This window comes from Sparus aurata, chromosome 22, assembly GCF_900880675.1.
Source record: "Sparus aurata chromosome 22, fSpaAur1.1, whole genome shotgun sequence".
NCBI lineage: Eukaryota > Metazoa > Chordata > Actinopteri > Spariformes > Sparidae > Sparus > Sparus aurata.
Genome location: NC_044208.1, coordinates 25,073,853 through 25,093,201, shown reverse-complemented (window position 1 = coordinate 25,093,201; position 19,349 = coordinate 25,073,853). Strand labels below are relative to the sequence as shown.

Genomic DNA, 19,349 nt, shown 5'->3' with positions numbered 1-19,349 from the left:
CTGTATGCTAAGCTAAGCTAATCATGTCACTGTACAAACATGAGAGTGGTATCAATTAAATAAGCATATTTCCCAAAAAGTCAAACTACACCTTGTATAATATCCATTAAATGTCATCCTTTAAGATGCACCACACGTCTCTCGCTGTACTTTATGCTGCGTTCACATGCAGCTCTACAAACCAAGACTTCTCCCTCCTCTTCTTCTCTGACGCAGCTCTTTCACTCGGCCTCGGGGGTTGATCCACTAATTTTAGCTTGGCAAAGAGGCAAAGACACAGATGGGACTCTTCTCGTTAATCTCATTTGCAAGTCAAAAATGTTTTCTCTGTTCCCCCCCTCTGTGTTTTTCCTCCTCACGTACTCCAACCTCGACGTTCTGTTTTTTTTTCCCCGTCACTCTGTCGCAATTCAGCGCGTGCCTTTTGTCGCCATGCGTTGTAAAAGAAAGGAAAAAACACATGGAAACGTGTGTGTGTGTGCGTGTGTGTGTGTGTGTGTTTCAGAGAGGGTCAGAGCTGCAGTCGGCTGATGGATGCAGTCAGATGGGAGAGCAGGCAGACACAACACTGGAGGCCACACACATACAGACACACACAGACACACACACACACACACACACACATTACGATTGCCTCTCATTAAGGACTTCAACAGCTGCTGGACAAGCGCTTGATTACATTTGGATTAGACCATTAGTGTAACACAGGATTAGAAGACTGAGTTGTTGTCTTGTAATTATCTCACTTACATTGTCTGACGGACGGACAGCAGCAGTGACATCCGTGACATCACTGCTGGTAAAGGAGGATTTGACCCTGCAGCATCTGCACAATAGATTTTTTATTTACAGGCTGAGAGCTTCTCCGATCAATCTGCTCTCAGGAACACTTCTTACAGATGCAGGAAGGTGTGAGCGCTTCAACCAGAGACTTATTCTTTCTGCTCCGGTTGTTTTATTTGAAAAACAAGTGTGACATTTAAAAAAAAAGGTTTAAAAGGTTTTTATTTATATTACTACATGTTTTCTCTGCTGTTAGAATCTTTTAATAATCTTATGACCCGTCTGTATCTCAAAATCATACATTGTGACAGTGCAGCGAGAGTGTATGGAGGATTTAAACTGCCCATATCATAAATAAATTGATAAATAAATGACTCAATAGATGAATATGATGTATGTTTAGATATCTATTTATGAATAGATATCATGTCATCTAAAATATGACATGAAATGATATTTATGTTTATTTATTATTTTATTTATTTTTATTATTTCACCTTTTTTTTTACTGTCCCATTAAATAATCAATTTGCTTTATTAACATATTCGTTTTCAAATGTATTTACGTTACGTTTTGATTGACAGCTCCCTCATTAACATAATGAAGCAGCAAAAGAAAAAGATAAATAAGTTTGGAGAAATAAAAAGCGGCACAATGCAAAGAGGAATAATAAGATACCGAAATAAAAACATAAACAAATAAATACATTTTAAAATTAATAGATAATTTTATACAATTAAATATTAAATGGAATTGCTTATATTTATTTTTTATATTATGTTTGGTGCATTTAAAGGTATATAACTTGATTTAATGAGTCGTTTATTTCTTTCTTTATTTTTGTTTTGGGCAATAACATTTTTCAGCTGTCTATAACACTAAAGGAACATCATAATTATATATATATGTCTACAAACAGTAACCTCATGAGGGGAAGCTGTGAATCTACATTTACACGCTGCTAATCTCAATGAAAGTGTTTGTGTGAATTTACAAAAGGACTCAGAGATAGATCTGACAGGTTGATGAATAATGTGCATATCAATAAAGAGGTCTGTAACTTGTGCACATTTATATCTGAAAGGTGGAGTTTTCTTTTAATCAATCATTTCTTAAACGAGCATTGACGCACAGTTGAGATGATGAATTCTGCAGTCTTGACAAAACTAACTCCCTCCCTCGTCTCTTGTCCTTCTCCCTTCGTCTCCCCCGCAGCGAGCAGAGTATCTGCCAGGCGAGGGCCTCAGTCATGGTCTACGATGACACCAGTAAGAAGTGGGTGCCCATCAAGCCGGGACAGCAGGGATTCAGCCGCATCAACATCTACCACAACACTGCCAACAACACCTTCAGAGTGGTGGGCGTCAAGCTGCAGGACCAGCAGGTAAACCGACATGATGACGACGTGTGGGACAGAAGTCGGAGCAGAGGTGGAGTGAGCTTTCGGCCATTTAGCCACCAGAGAGAGAGATTTCATGGTTCTGTGGGAGTTTAAAAGTGGTGGTTTAAAACACAGACAGGTGCATGTGAGGACCAGAGCTTCACTTTGTGTTGGTCAGAGTCTGTGTGTGTGTGTGTGTGTGTGTGTGTGTGTGTGTGTTCATAACCCCACTGTTTCATTAAAGGTCTTTAGCGGCACTAATCCTTCCCCGTTCTGCCGTGAGTGACTCCTTCTTCCCCTCCATCAGCCTCCCGAAACTGAAACTAGTACTCTGCGGCCTTACGTGACACAATACTGGGCTTAACCAAATTAAAAAAGTGAAATCCAACTGACATCATAGAGACAAAGATGAAGAAATAGATTAATATTTCTCATAGCTTGTGATGTAAGCCACATAAAAATCAGGTGACAAATCTAAAGTCTGTTATGAGCCAAACACTCTGAATGTGTTTCCAGTGACAAAACACAAACGCAGAGCTGATCATCAATTCTCTGGCATTTAAAGGTCTTTTTCCATCGGTGTCATTAGGAGAACAGCGACCGCGTGTTTAATCTCGTATCATCCCTCAGAGAAACGAGATAGACGCTCTGCGGTAACGAATCTGTTTTCCTTCAGTGAACCACCGCTCCGTCTTTTCCTCTTTCACAGGTGGTCATCAACTACTCCATAGTGAAGGGCCTCAAGTACAACCAGGCCACCCCGACCTTCCACCAGTGGCGGGACGCCCGGCAGGTCTATGGCCTCAACTTCGCCAGCAAGGAGGAGGCCACCACGTTCTCCAACGCCATGCTCTTCGCCCTCAACGTCCTTAGCGCTCAGGATGGAGGTGTGTTTCTCCTCAGTGACTCAAACAATACGATTATGGAGTATTTTAGGAAAGAGCTCACACGTGTGATCAACCCGACCAGAATGTATTTACAGGTTTCTTATTCCTCACACACTTTTATTTGTTGACGCAGTAGTTCAGAAATCCAGCAAAATATTAATATGGAACGCATCAATAATGCAGCGGGAGCCTCAGAGTGCAGCAGGAAGCCGCCGACGGACTGATTTATACCGCTGCTGCTGTGTCACACATCTCGTCTAACACAGTAGTTCACAGTTTCCTGACTTCTTCTTCTTCTTCTTCCATGTGGGGAAAAGTAAATGAGTAAGTAAGTAAAGTAAATTAGACCCACACATGTGTTCTCCGTCTCATGAGACATCTGCTTCGATTCCAGTTGGTTGAAACTTCGCTGTAACTACATAAAACATGAGACAGTTTCCTCCGAACCTGCTCCTCTCGTGTGGAGCAGTGGAAGTGTTTTTAGAGCCGGCTTCCCACTCTCAGTATTGACATTGTGAGACCAAACAGTCTCTAGACGTAGTGCAGCGTTTACTTGATTTACGGTTAAGACGACATTACAGATACCCTGGTAGTTTGCCAAGAAGTGCTTTGTAGAAAAACAGAGCGCGGTGCCATTCTTTCTCATTGAAGCGCTCTAAAGCTGCATCAAGAGTGGAGGCAGGAGAGTGCCCATAAATTAAATCACCAGAGTCCTTAACGGATAAAAAAAAAAGGATGACTGGACAATTTGCTCAATGCAGTTTTGCTTTTAGGGACTTTTAGTCACTTCATTAATGTTGTTTTTAAAAACTTCTAGCTTCACATCAAGCCAGAAATTGAGTTTTTTCTAAGTTTAACAGTCATTTAAGATCAATTGAAGGAGACATATTATGCTTTTTAATTTTTTCACAAAAGCTCATTTCTCCCACAGGAAACGCTGCTCCTGAAACGCCTCGTCAGTAGTCCCGCCTTTAATTCTGCGACTCTCTGACATCACACTACGTCACCATGTCACACTTTTGCATAATGAATGCTTAGCAGCTAGTTTGGCATGTAAACAATGATTTAGCAGAACTTCTCTGATGTTGTTAGCGGTCCTGGGTCAGGCGTGTGTGAACTGACCAATCAGAGGAGAGTGGGTATTCATCCTTAAAGAGACAGGAGCTAAAACAGAGCGTTTCTGACAGAGGGGGAATACAAAGCTGCAGAACTGGACAGTATGAGTAAACTGATGTGTTTTTTGAGCATTAAAACATGTAAATATATTTTAGTAGTAACCGAAAATAAAGTTATAAACCTGAGAGTGAGTTTAATACGTCTCCTTTAAAGTTTCCTGCTATCCACGGTCGGTTCCAGCCTCAAACTGAGCAGCATGTCTGTGATATTATTCCAAGAGCGGCCTCATTTCGACGCCGAGTCTAGTTCCCTCTACTGGGCACTTTGGAAAATAAGTTATGACACAGCACCCTCTGCACATTATACCTGAATCCAAACTCTGACCTATAATGAGGCAGCGTGCGTCAAGCGTGTCAGAGCGCTAATGAAATGGATTAAATGCACCGTGACCAATCGCATCCAAGAATATCCACCATAGCGCTTCATCAGCCAGGTTTATTTAAAGACTTATTCCAGTGGTGAACATACATACGCGCAAGAGAGGCGTCCTCTTGAGCTCGGCGCCTGCACGAGTGTGTGCATACGTGTGTGTGAGAGTAAAGAGGAAGACAGACAAATACAAATTGGGCAGTGATAGAATGAGAGGCCGAGAGGCAGAGTGAGTATCGCAGCTTGCCAGTCATTACTTCAGCAGCAGCAGCAGCAGCAGCAGCAGCAGTGCGTCTCCCCCTGCAGTCCCCTCCAGCCTCTTAATTAGAATGAGTCATTGAGAAGATCTCCCCCGGGTCCCGTGCTAGAGAGCAGATCTTTTCATCTGCCTAATAACACGAGGACGGGGGGAACAAAGAGGCTCGAGTGACAGCAGCCAGACACGAGTGCACAAACGCACACGAGGAGGATACACACACTCGACACACAGATAGACCGATAGCCTCAGTGCTGCCAGCCTCGCTACGATACAGCTCCGACGCCAGCTGCATGAAGAGATACAATCTGTGTATCGCACACACACACAGGAGAAAACACATGAAAAGCAGCTTTCGAGTCGTGTTTGTGTGTGCAAGACACTTAGTCATGTATTTTGATGTGTGTCTCCTCTTTCCTTTCGTGGCAAAGCAGCTGTTTTCAGCACATCTGTGCGCTCAAAGGGATTTCATAAGACATGTTCACACCTTGTTAGATAAAATCAGTTTGATGTGTGATTCTCCCTCCACTCTAAACAAGTGTGTCTGCCCCCTCTAGTGGTGAGAAGGTCAATCCCTGACCTTTTTGTCTTCACTGTTGTTCTCACACTGGAGTAAATACTTTAGTTTGTAATGGGACTGATGGGCAGTAATTAACTTTGGAAGAGTTTGGAGTCATGCCTGATCAGACACACACTTTTTTTATCACCTGTGAGCGTGAAATGGCAGAAAAAATGTTTTGCGAAGTGTAGATATGTTGTTTATGTTCATGTTTTATGCAGAAAAACCACTTGTAAGGTCTAGGAGAAGATGTCACTTCCACCAGGAAACTCAAAACATCCTGGTTCCTTTGTTACTGATGGATAAATGTCTTGAACGAGACATATTATGCTCATTTTCAGGTTCATAATTTTGTTTTGGGTTCAGCTAGAAGAGGTTTGCATGCTTTAATGCCCCCAACTGTCTCTTTAAGACCCCGTCTCCTCTGATTGGTCAGCTCACACATGCCTGACCCAGCACCGCTCACAACAACAGAGCAGCTGTGCTAAATTGATTCCTACGTGCGAAACTAGCCGCTAAATGTTAAAAGCGGGGCTACTGACGAGGCGTTTAAGGAGCAGTGTTTTCTGTGGGAGAGAGGAGCTTCTGTTGCTGCGGACATTTTACCACTTTTTTACTTTCTAGAAAACTTTCTAGAAAACACTGAAGGAAATGAAAAAAAAAAGCATGATCGAGCTGTTGAAACCCTGATAACAAATATGCACAGCGATGCATAAACATGTTGATGAACCTACGTCGCTGGCTGCACACAACCAAGAAAGAATGAGACCACTTGAGCCACAAACATCTTCACAATGGTCTTTGTTATATAACTTTAATGCTCTTAAACTTCAGGCGTGTAATGGTATCAACTGCTCCTGCGTCATTTTTTCTTCTTGGAGGAGACTGCCGTAACCAAACGCGTCCGTGAGAAACACTTCCTGTGTATCACCATAATCCCATGATTATACATGTAAGCAAACAACAATTACATGAATAATATTTAAGGCATTTAAGGATCACGTGTTGCCCTGGTTCTGTCACCACAAACGCGCCTGCGAATTGTCCAAACGCCTCTTCAGAAATACGCAGTTTTGTTGCCAGTAGCACGGCTGAAAAATGTCCTGACGTCTGGGAAAAAAAAAATATATCCAGTTGTTTCACGCTTATGAATGTCGACACGCCGTCTCAAGCGGTGGTGTCTCGGCCCGGCAGCCGCATCGCCGAGTTCTCACTGACAAGAAAGTCAGCTCGCATTCATGTAATCTGAACGTGATATGACACGTATTGTTGAAATGTTGGGATGATGTGTGTGAAATGTACAAAGGTTTTGCAAAAAAGCCAGCAGTTTATTCTGGCGTCTGGGGCCGTTTGGAGATTAGAGGTAAGACCCACGTCGAATGATGTTGAGCTCATTAATGTTTGATCGTCACCAGGTGACAACGAATGAGGGAGAATGATGAAAATGTTTCTTTCTTTAGTGGCATTTTAATAGAACACGACTTTCTGTATGTACGAGGCTTCGAACCAGAGATGCGCGTGTGTGTGTGCGTGCGTGTGTGGCGTCAGGCAGCGCAGCCTACAGACAAACCCGACCTTTTGAAACATTAACCAGAGATGCTCGCTGCGCTGCTGCTGCTGCCTGGAGGTGTGGGTTACAAGAAGATGACAGATGATACTGTGGCTGTGTGGAGGAGGGGAGGCAGGTGGAGAGAGAGTGGGAAAGGGAGAGGGAGGTGATGGAGGGGGAGGAAGAGGAGCTGAAGGAGAGAGATGGTCAGCGGGGAGTGGGCCTGTCAGTGCCTCTGTATCTGCTACAACCGCTTCCTGTTCTTCAGCATGTCATGTAGGTAGCAAAGCTGTGCGTGTGTGTGTGTGTGTGTCTGCACGATAGTTATTATTTTCAGTTTGTGTGTGTGTGTGTGTGTGTGTGTTTAAAGGTGTGGTGTTCATTCCTACAGGTGTGCAGCCAAATTATAGTTTCATATTGAAGCACAAAGTCACTTTTTAGATCGTGTAAATGAACTTCCTGTTTTCTGTCCTGTATTGGTGCTTAAGTCTTCTACCACAGTAAATTACTTTGAGTAATAAATTACTCTTTTCTTGTTACAGTAAATGTTTAAACACCAGGAAATGGCCCGTTTTGAAGTTATTGAGAGTAAGAAAGAAGAACAATTGCGTCCTTCATCTCTCTGGCCGTCTGAGGAGACAGATTTCATACTTTGCTTTAAATGAATAATGTGGAGTTTAAGAATAAAAGGCTCCGTTTATGGGTTCTCTGATGATTGAGCGTTATCTGTGAGACAATCCACAGTGTCTGGTTCTCACTGAGAGGCGGCAGCAGAGTGATTTCAGCTGAAATAAATCACACTGTTTGAGTAAGAGCTTAAATGTTGAAGTTGCTGACAGGAAAAGCAAAGATTTGTAGAAAAGAATGTGTAAGTAGTGGACCGACAATGCAGCATAACAAGTCAAAGACAAATGCTCGCAACAAAGTGAGAAAGCAGGAAAGTCTCCCTCCGATTCCATCTCGTCTTTTCTCTGTTGTTTCGTCTTGTTATGTCTGCCATGCGTGATGTGCAGTGATGGGTTGAAGTCAGCCTCGAGATGTTGGGAAGGCAATACGACTAATTAGATAGAATAATTCACCTTAAATGCTTTAAAACCAAAGGAGCGTGCCTGTTTTGAACATTTGAGGAGTAGAGTGTACAGATAGTAAGGAGATCAAGTAAAAAGATGTCAGGAAAATAAATATTCAGGTAAAGGACAGATACCTGAAACACTTTGTCTACTTGACTTTTGAATTCACTTTGGGCTTTCAAGAGCATATCATTTCCGTCTATCATGACTTTTTACAGCGTGAACTACTAACAACTGTCCATTTTAATGTGTCAGATTCTGTTATTGGTTTTTGTATTTCGCCTCGCAACAAAGTCGACTGTAACAAACTAATGAATGTCGAGCTTTGAGACGGAAGACTCAGAAGACAGAACAAGGACAGTGTTTAATAGCAGACATAAACAATATTTACTGTATTGTAAAAAGGGTTAGTTGATAAAGAAGCTAATTAACAGATTAATCAGGATTAGAATAATAAGGAACACAGTCGTAATATGTAAATGTGTGTGTCGGTGTGTGTGTCGGTGTGTGTGTGTGTGTGTGTGTGTGTGTGTGTGTAGGATGAGGTTTCTCATCATAGTCGTGAGTCAGGTCTTTTGTCGTCGTGTGTTATTTTTAGGTTTTCTGTCACTTGATCTACGGCGGCCATTATCACCGCCAGGCCGGCCAGAGAGTCACTTCCATTAGAGATGTGAGCGGTGGAGAGTATCGGCGCTGAGTATTGACCCCTGAAACGGGCCCGACTGTGTCGAGCTGTAAAAAGTGTTGAGTAAGGGCTTCCTTTGATTAGACGAGGGAGGTAACGGGATCTTTGGAGGAGACCCAAACAAAGAACGACAGTGTTTTTTGTTTCCTACACCCTGACGACATCTCAGAGGAGTCATAAATCAACTCGGTTTATCTTCTGTTCCTGTAACTTCACAAAGACTTCATCCCATTTCTCAATTTGCCAAGAACTCCAATGTGAGCGTAAATCCTGAAGCGGTCCTCAGGAAGAAGGAACGGTGAAGGTTGATATTGTCCAGGAGGAGTTCAGTGATGAGTAAAAGGTTTCGCTGAACAACCGACGAGTCACACAGATCTGATTGTAATCCCTCAGTCGTCGTTCGTCTTCTGCGCTTCGTCTTATCGCGTCTTCAATTAATTACACTCCCTATCTGCAGATCTCACTTGTGGTGTTAAACGGATTACATCGTTAAAAAGCCTCGTGGCTCAAAACGCGTCGTGTGCAGGAGGAGTGACTATGATAGCGATCCTCCTGTGATTTCTTCACGTCAATAAACCGAAATGATTTTGATGAAACAAGACCTTGATCTGTTTTTTTAGCCGCGATTCTAACATACGGCAGATTCACCCAGAGCAGAGGCAAAAAGATCTTGCGTCTCGTCTGTGAACTTTGACCTCCAGGAGCAGACGTGTTGTTAATAACTCTGCAGGCGCAGACGACAGAATTTCCTCTGTTTCCAATTTGGGGCCATCTGCTTTCGGAGAGAGACGCTCAAACACACTCCAGACCTCAAACGCTCTGGGTTTTTTTTTTTTTTTACGTTCCATAACACTTAACACACCAGCGAGTTGGACGTCATCACAGACAAAACACACTGGGATCTCTGGCTGAGGCTTGTGTGTGTGTTTAACCTCGCTTGTTAAATCTTTTCTTCATATTTTTCATGTTGTTGTTGTTGTAATATAATTGGAGTATCATCATCTAACATTAAGTATTGAAAGCTTCAAGCATTGAGGATCATGTTTCCCTAAATGGTGCATCATGGGTAACAGGAGCTCCCGTTGCGCGCACACGCACGCACACAGTCATGTTCTGCTTTGCCTTCTTCAGCCGAACAAGTGGATAAATCAATTTATGTTAATTCACCTAGAGTGAAGGATTAATGTGCTTTTCACCGCACATTACTCACCACAGAAGAAAGAGGACGTAATGATCGACTAATTCCCTGTCGTTTGCTGGTTAATTGTCTCAACTGGGACTAATTTCAATTAACGTGACGCAGCTCATAATGGATTATTAAGCTCAACTTTATCTCTCTCTCTCTCTCTCTCTCTCTCTCTCTCCCTGCTTTTTGTTTGCCTCTTCAGGTCCGGCTGTCCAGCGCCAAGTCCAGAATGGACCAACTTCAGACGAGATAGAAGCTCAGAGAGCGAGGTAGGAAATTCATTAATTTACTTGTCTGTAACATTAAGTATCAGTGTGTCACAGCATGTAGGAGAACCTACGGTGGCCTTCAGGGAACATAGGAACTTGGACGTCCTTCTCTAGAGTCAGTGTTTGGTTTGTCCTGTCTGGGCTACTGTAGTTGATGGTGTAGTAGAGGTAGAAGCCCCCAGGAAGAGCACCAGGTCCAATCCGAAGGCTCCTCCAAGTGCAGCCCACAAATGCTCCTCCTTTTCCCTCTTTTTGGAGGATGCACCGCTACTCTCCTTCGTGGCCTCACATATCCCAAGATTCTTTGCGCGCCCGAAAAAGAAGAAAGAAAGAGAGAAAATGGCGACATTGCGTGGCGTAGATTGTCACTTTTGAGGGCCTGAGCACCAGAAATCATGACGTAAAAGTAAAACATCTGGTAACGCAACCAGGAAATGCTCCAAAGGCTAGACCGTCCCATTTAACAACGGCTGATGCGGTTAACAAGGTCTCTACGAAGGACTCACCCTCGAAGACCGCAAAGGCCGAGTCCTTCAGAGGATGCAGACCCTGAATTGAGACACAGCAGTTGTCTCAAAGAGTCTTAATAGACAATAAGCTGAAGGATGCTAAACCGCTCTGTAAAGCTGACAGGAAGTGCAGTCAGATGACAATCTCTCTTGATATGTCACTACTAGTGGCCCCTCTTAACAGACACTAGTCATGTTTTGCCTTGATGATATAGAAATATTAACTACAGCCCCTTTTAAATATGAGTAGAAAGTGAGATTTGAATGCTTAAAAACTGTAGATTTGGTTGAAAGCAGCCGAGCAACATGAGCCAACAGCTGTCATCAGATTCTGAATCAAGTGTTTTAAATAAAAACATCTGAGAAACGAGCACGGACAAACAAAACGAATGCTGAAAGTCTCTCGTGAAGCAGTCGAACTTTGTGTTTTCATGAAGGATCCCGTCGCTTATAACAAGAAGCCTTTTTTCAGACTCCACTCTTTGAATGCAGGGGGGGTCCTGGAGACGAGCTCTGCAACAAAGGCCCAGTAAACACACTCACGGCGATCCTCCAAAGGCTGAAATTCTTTTTGGAAGATGTAAAAGACAGCGAGCTATATTTAGACGGTCCCTGCGGGGACGTGACATTTACCGCCTTGCCTCTCAGATGTTTACCTCCGAGACCTCTTTGTATTTTAGCGCAGGTACGACGGCTCGTTACCAAAGTTACCAAAATAATCCTCGGGCCGGGGTGGATGAACTTTAAGTGAACTCGGCCCAAACGTGTTTTGGAGGTTAGGATTACGGTAGCGAGCGCCGTCCCGTGTGTTTGACAACCTGTCACACACAGGGAATATGAACTCCAGCGGCTGAGATAAGCAGACTGGCCTCGGTGACTTTTTATTCCCATTCTCTCTCATCCCTCTGCTGCCCTTAATACCCTCTGCCGCCCCTCGTGGGACTATCACTCCAGTGGTTAACAGTCGGATGAAGAATGTGAGGTTTTAGGAAACACGTTCCTCCCTCTGACTCACACAGGCGGTCGACTATTTGAAAAGGATGCTCGAGGCAATGATCCGTCGCTGGGTTTCTCCCGCCGTGGCTCCTCTTCCTCAGAGACACCGCTGGGTCTTTGTTGCTGTTTTTAACCTAAACCCATTTTTTCGGGCCAGCCTATTGGTCCAAATGCCAAATGCCAGGGCTTAAGAGAACAAATACGACGGGAGTTGCGGCTCTCTCTGATCCCGTGTCTGCTAAACTGTACCTCTGGCACAAAGGATTAGGTCGCTTGATTGTGTGGGGAGATTGCGTGCTTATATGGGGCGTGGATTTTCGGGATCGTGTGTGTTTGTGTGTGTGTGCGTGTTTGTGTGGCAGCGGATGCAAATTAATTCAACCCTCTCCGGCGGCAGCGGGACAGTGTTGCTCAGCAGCTCTGCTCCCGCCGCGCTCACTGCTGTCACATCGGGGAGGTTTGCTCACTCAGCACTTCTGCTCTCCAACACACAGCTGGAAAATTCCACTTCCTGTCCACGAGCTGTCTCCTCTCTCTCTCTCTCCTGAGTCGTGACATACATATGCTCCTCACATCAAAGACGGGAGATGTGAGGAGAGATGAGGGAGGCGGAGATGGACGGAGATGAAGGAGAGAGCGATATGGGTTTGGACAGTCGAGGAGATAGACGCTCGCTTCGTGCTGTAAAAGCTTGCAGGGGGAGAAAGTGTAGAGAAGAGCCAGGAAGTTGTTATATAGATGATGGAGAGACGACTTCATGTCGGGTAAAGCCACGCTGCACAAATCAAAGCTGCCACATTTTAGATGCAATATTTCAGAAAATAATCAAGTCATTGGAGGTAAAGTTGCTCCTTTGCAGCAGCAAGAAAGAAAGACTTGCACAGCTGGAGAGTAAAGGGCATCGTGTTTCTGCTGACGAGGCCTTCATCAGCATCATTAATCTTTGTTTTCCTCGACATTCATAGCTTACAAACTGCAGGCAGGACGCTCAAACGCCGGAACAATGTCGTGCTGCTTTATTCCAGGTCACAAGACGTATAAACGCAGGGAATCTGGGGGGGAAAGGTGCACCGTGTAGTTTAGGGAAGGAAAAGTAAAGATACGCTGATTGAATTTCACGAGTGAATTTAACTGGATAAACAAACTGTCCTCGAAGAAACAGCAGTGACTTTATGAAGGGAGAATACGTCGATGTTCCGTTCTGTATGCTTCACACTTGCAGTTATTACTGCGTCTGGAGCCGTATAAGATTGCTTGTCACTTTTACTATTTCAGCAGGGTGGGGGGGGGGGGGCTTTTCTCCTCGGCTGCGCTGCTTCCTGCAGGATAATGAAGTGACAGACTTTCGTGATGCTAAGTGACCACAAGTGTTTCTGTCGTGTCCCTTCAGGCAGATGATGGAGCAGCAGCAGCAGATGCAGGCGCACATGGAGCGGGAGCGACGGTCGTCCAACTCAGGTACTCACAGAAGAGAGCACACGTCAGCTGGGGTTTATATCGTAAAATAGGTTTTTTTATCATCAAAGTGCTCTCACAGATCTGAGCGCAGATACAAAGAGACGGATTGAGACTTCACGTGTCAAACTTCCCCCTCCAGGTTCTCCTTTCCAGGGCCACCCTGCTGTGCTCTCCGTGGCCCCCCCGGTGATGCCTCCACCAATGAACATGGGCGGTCCTCCTCCTCCTCCGCCGCCGCCAGGACCTCCTCCACCCTCAGCCATGGCTCCCCAGCCCCCTCTGCCACCTCCGCTTCCCATGGGCGGAGGGCTTCACGGGGACGAGCCCCCGGTCCAGACGGGTCTTGCCGCTATGATCGCCGGAGCCAAACTGCGCCGCGTTCAAAGAGTGAGGCGACAATTTATCACCGCCGCTTTGATGTTCTGATGAAGTCAGGCGGGAAATAATTGGATTATCTTCACCGGACCTGACTGATAATTGAAAAGTTTAATATTTGTACACATCATAGAATAACTCTCCTCTCCTCTCCTCCTCTCCTCTCCTCTCCTCTCCTCTCCTCTCCTCTCCTCCTCTCCTCTCCTCCTCTCCTCTCCTCTCCTCTCCTCTCCTCCTCTCCTCTCCTCTCCTCTCCTCTCCTCCTCTCCTCTCCTCCCCTCTCCTCTCCTCCTCTCCTCTCCTCCTCTCCTCTCCTCTCCTCTCCTCCTCTCCTCTCCTCTCCTCCTCTCCTCTCCTCTCCTCTCCTCTCCTCTCCTCCTCTCCTCTCCTCTCCTCTCCTCTCCTCCTCTCCTCTCCTCTCCTCTCCTCTCCTCTCCTCTCCTCTCCTCCCCTCCTCTCCTCAGCCCGAGGACAGCAGCTCTCCAAGCGCCAAAAACGAAGCCAACCGAACGAGCGGAGGAAGCGGAGGACTGATGGAGGAGATGAACGCTCTGTTGGCGCGAAGGTCAGAGCACTGAGTTGAGAAAACCACAAAAACCATTTTGCATTGATATCCCGCAGCCACGGTTAGACACAATTGACCATTAAAGCCTTTTAATCAATGTGTGGTTCGGGATTCATTAGGCGTTATTAATACGACACTCGTTCAAGCTGTTGACATTCATGGGTGTGGAGGAGAGGCCCGATCTTACTTGAGGATTCTTCTTTCTCCCCAGAAGGAAAGCAGCTTCAGAGAAGCCTGAGGAAAGCCAAAATGTGAGTGGATGAAAAACAGCAGTGGTTATTGATTCATTATTGATTCATTAGGCTGGTGTCAGGAGGGATCTGGATAGTGTTTGTGATAATTAGACGAGCATAATAAAGAACACCGTGAATTTGATGTGTCGTAGGTTGTATTATTTGCAGTCAGATAAAGGAAACAGGTGTGATTGATGATTATTAATCCTTATTTCTGCCTTTAGGATGACCCAAATTCTCCGTCACCCAGCACCCGGAGTGGACAGAACGCCACAGGTGGGGAAAACTGAGCAGTCAACTGAGTTACAGCATCACAAAATGCTTTGTGTGTTTCTGAAGACTCGTGATATAATGCCAAAAATGTTATTATCTGAGGAAAACGCTTCTCCTGAAGCAAAACACTTGATAGGAGCCTGATGATGATGATGATGCAGAGAGCAGAGGGTATCAGCCTATATGTCTGCATGGGAGTCTTTTATTTTGAAACGTCAGAGATGAAACTGGTTGTTCTGTCGTCTAGATGGTGCAAAGAAGCCGTGGGACCGGGCTAACTCTGCAGACAGGTCGATGGTTTCAAGGTGAGCACAGCCCATCGGATACGTGTCTGTGAAGCAGAAACATGACAGTGAATCTAACGGGGAATGATTTTTGATTTTTTTTTTTGGTGTATCGTGCAGGGTACGGCCCGGGGGAGGGGGCAGTGACGCAGACTCGTTAGACCTTGACAGAATGAAACAGGTAAAGAAAGTACAGAAAACTCCAACCACGAGCCAAAGTTTGAAACAGAGATGTGTGTGTTTTTTGAATCTCCCTTGTGTTTTGGCCTGTTCCAACAAAAACAATCTGTTTTTTTCAAAAGCGGATTGCCTCCTTCTAGAGAGGGTTCAGCAGTGATTAAAGAAATATGTGATGTGTAACGAGCACTGATGGGTTTTCTGATCTGTCTCATTCGCCTTCAGGAAATCTTGGAAGAGGTGTTTCGTGAATTGCACAAAGTGAAGGATGAAATCATCGATGGTACGTTTAATCTGCTCTTGAAACACTCACGAGGGATAATCAGTCTTCATTTAGGAACGCTGTCTCGCTGCTAATTTATGCTAATGATTATTTAATTGGTAAATCCAACCAGTGGGATGATGGGGAGTCGGGTGGTTATGCGGGGCTGTGGCCACTAGGTCGCAGTAGAGTCACAGAAACATGAGCATGGAAACTGGATTCATCGACACAGCAAGAGCCTTTAACAACAGGGATATATAATGTATTAACTCGTGCAGATAAGAAAAATGTAAATACCTTGGATAATGACATTGTTAGTCAACATTATTATTACTTGATTAATTTAAAAAGTGTAGAGCAGCTCACGTTATCAGAGCCCTGAGAGCCATTTGTGTGACATTGTGCACAGACTAATGGAAAATGCTGCCAAACTGATTGTTTAAATATAATAAAATGACATCTGAATTATCTAAATATAGTGTGTGTTAAAAAGTATTCATATAGAATTAAGAACTCCTGAATAATGTCCTCTGCAGACCCGACATTTGTGGTATTAACCCTCAGAGACACATGTAGTCACACACTTATTAGACATATATTAACACGATATATAATAAAAATGATAATACATTCAAAAAGAATAAATATTACTCTACATTATAGAATCAAGTGTTTATTGTGACAACAGGTTGCAATGCAAAAAATCCTGTTACAGATATTTTCACCATATTGTAATCAAAGTTCACTACAAAACAATCTTGATAATCGACTAAATGTTGTGTTAAATTGACTGTAGCACATTTATCAGACATATAATTACATCATACAGCTGAATATCAGTATAGAGGAATAACTTACAGACTAAACCTGATACTTTTAATAAACTGCGACTGACAGTTCGTTCGATTCAGAACCGAGGTACCGCGTTTCGAAAGACGATGTAATGATAATGTTGACTCATCATGTTGTGACTCACCGCGGACGAATATGAATACTGTGGGTGATCACGTTGTCAGTCAATGGTTTAAAATAGACGCACACACAAAAGGAATCTCAGGAATGTTTATTACAGTGTCAGTCTATATCGCTGACAGGGTCGTTTATTCACACTCCCTTTGTGAGAGCGGTTCTCGTAAAAGAATAATTGCGGAGTCTTACTCTTAGGTCGTCAAACACCGACACATCTCGTTCCTACTTCATCAGATACTGACGCTTTGACAACCTCAACAATCAGCTATCTTTCTCCAGAATCGCTTACTGCCTCTTTAAACTTGAACGCCCACAGTTGAAGCAGCTAGAAGCCCAGATTATTGTTTTGTAGATCAAGCTTCAAAAACACTGGATCTTACATTTTCCACAATCCAGCCGGATAACTTCTTTTACCTAATGACATCACTGTGATGTCATGAGGGTTCATTTTTCAAACTAGAACCAGAACGGGTGTCACAGGATACGTAGGTTTACTCCTGGCTGTCATCACTAAACTGTCACTTCAGGTCCCCGCTGACAACGACGTAAACAGGTTGTTATACGTCATGTTTTAAGACTCTATCCTGTGATATCAAACCTAACCATGTCCCTGTCTTCTCTCCTCTGCCTGCAGCCATTAGACATGAACTCAGTCGAATTAGCACGACATAATCTCTCAGAGACACTCCCCGACATGAACCACCTTTTCGAAAACATTGCCCCTGCAGTAGCTGCTGTGGCCCTGAGGAGGAAGAGGAGGAAGACGAGGAAGAGGAGGAGGAGGAGGAGGAGGAAGAGAAGTCGAGAACAGAGGCCCAAACTGTGACATCTGCTCATCCTGTTTCAGCTGCGGTGTTGAAGCAACGCAGCAACGTTGCTGTAACACCTCAGACGTGTCTGTGTAACGTTTGGTTTGTCTGTCGGGGGGAGCTGGACGTGGACGCGGGCACACTCTCGCACTGATTACTCTGATTTCTTAACATTTTTTCTGTCTGTCCGTTCGCCCAGTTCGCCCTCTGTCCTCGGCCCAAAGGAAAATGGATAAAACGTATTTTATTTGTTTTGTTTTTTCACAACTTTTTTTTTTTTTTTTTGTATTATTATTACTATCGTTTTCATTATCATCACTATCATTTTTATGATTGTAAGTGTACTGTTAATATGAGTAGTGGTAGTGTAGTAGAGTGCAATGGTAAATATGAGGAAGTGATAATGAGAATATGATAGTAATGATGATGTCGATCGTTATTATTGCACATCATTTTATGTCAGCCTTTTGTATTTTATATTGGTTGTTTTCATCTGTTTTTTTTTTGTTTGTTTGTTTTAGATACAGTTGCAAGCGCATCCAAAAAGTGTTTTTTCTCATCGTCTAAAGCCTGAAAAGTTTTTTTAAAAAAGGTTTTTTATCCTTTTTTCGCCAACACAGATATGTGTGGAACCATGGCAGAAAAAAAAAAAACAGGCCCTGACCTGAAAAACCGAGGGTGGAATAAAACTTCTTTGGATATTGCAATCTTATAAATGAAAACAAAACAAAAAAAAATTAAATAAAACACTAGAGTATTTGTGATCATGTTGTTAATAAAATGTTTATTGGCTGCAAGGATATGGTGAAGTATTGTTCATTTTATTCTCTCCTTTTATGACAAAGTGCTTCCTGGTTTGACAACAACGAAAAGAAGAAAAAAAAAAGAAACGCACCAAGTTTAAAAATGAAATTCAAATAAAACTGTGAACAATGTCTTGGATAAACGAGGCCGTCTCTTTTCCTTTTGTGCTTGTTTTGGCTGCTATTTTAATGGCTGTCTGGTTGCTTTTTTGTTGTGCGACTGTAATTTTTCTTCTCCAGCACGGAAACACGGGCTCTCTGAATAGCTGCCATAAATGTCAGCTGGTGCAGCGCCGAGAAGTGTGAAACATCTGAGCCGCTTCTGGCCAACCTTATTGTGTTATTCGAGTGTTGCACACAATGTAGGATGCTGCTAAAGCGTCCTTCGAAAGAATATCTGTTAAGCAGATTCAAAATGATGAACTCAAATCTCACAAAATACTTCATCAGCTCTATCACATACCTTAATATTATATTTCTACCATCAGCTGGATGCATTTGGCCACGACATGAAGACAGGAAGGTGAAATATGTTCTCATTTTACATTACTGAAACTTATTTTTAAAGGGGCATTATGTAGTTTTGGGAAAGAGATATTAATCAGCAGAGACAGATCTTCATTTACTGATTATTATTTGTAAACAACCTGATAAACAAACTATGTTCTAATATGTTTATAAGTGGCGGACCCTGCCACCTTTCTAGCATCAAACAGTGTTCTGGGGACATTATTTTCCTCCGAGAGCAGCGTCTTTATTAAGTTATGAAAAAGGTAAATATTTCTCATTTGTATTATAACCTCATCAATGTTGTAAATATTAGAATTCAGAGCTTGAATTTCTTCTCCAAAACAAAATAGTGCCCCCGTATACTCATTACGTAACAGCCACAGCTTAGTCCTGAACACACACAGTATTTGGGCAGGTTAAACAGAACGCTGCAGACTACAGTGTCAATAAAGACAAACTCGAGAGAGAAAAAAATGCAGTGTGATTCACAGGGTTGCAAAAACTGCTGAAGCATCATCACTGACTGAGGTGTTGATATAGATGCAACATGCTGGGAGGACTGAGCACATAGTGAGCAGTGCAGCAGCAGTGTTTTTCCTTCAATTGGCCACCCATATATGTCTACAGCCAGTGTCGCTATATTTAGATGATCATTTTATTGATCTAATCATAGACTTGAAGAGATGCAGCGAGCACGGGGGTGATTCATCTTCATACTGTGTACTTGAGGTAACAGAACTGATAATTAGAGCTTAAAAATCCAAATTAACCCTGTTATTTGATGAGAGCCAAGCTGCAGGTTTCCATCAAAATTAGTTGAAGTAAACCCAGTTAAATTATCAGTCAATGAGGTCTATTAACATTCTTCCTTTTGAAAGAAAAACAAAAAGTTTGCTGGATTTGCAAAGCTTGCTTTTCCAATTTCATCTCATTCAACATGAACACTCGGGTATTT

General features: G+C 43.4%; 1 protein-coding gene across 3 annotated transcripts in view; it reads left to right on the top strand.

The window, feature by feature from the left end:
- evlb (Enah/Vasp-like b) overlaps positions 1-18,027 on the top strand; it is a 52,039-nt gene extending 34,012 nt beyond the window's left edge. For 2 of the 3 annotated variants that reach the window (XM_030405251.1, XM_030405249.1), the window contains exons 2-13: positions 2,000-2,168; positions 2,875-3,052; positions 10,105-10,171; positions 13,067-13,134; positions 13,274-13,521; positions 13,974-14,074; positions 14,286-14,325; positions 14,532-14,583; positions 14,828-14,885; positions 14,985-15,045; positions 15,267-15,324; positions 16,907-18,027. In XM_030405251.1, the coding sequence (XP_030261111.1) occupies positions 2,000-2,168; positions 2,875-3,052; positions 10,105-10,171; positions 13,067-13,134; positions 13,274-13,521; positions 13,974-14,074; positions 14,286-14,325; positions 14,532-14,583; positions 14,828-14,885; positions 14,985-15,045; positions 15,267-15,324; positions 16,907-16,944 (1,138 nt within the window). In that variant the 3' untranslated portion in view covers positions 16,945-18,027. The remainder of the gene's footprint in view (positions 1-1,999; positions 2,169-2,874; positions 3,053-10,104; positions 10,172-13,066; positions 13,135-13,273; positions 13,522-13,973; positions 14,075-14,285; positions 14,326-14,531; positions 14,584-14,827; positions 14,886-14,984; positions 15,046-15,266; positions 15,325-16,906) is intronic. The other variant, XM_030405250.1, reaches the window with a different exon arrangement.
- Positions 18,028-19,349: the final 1,322 nt, after the last annotated feature.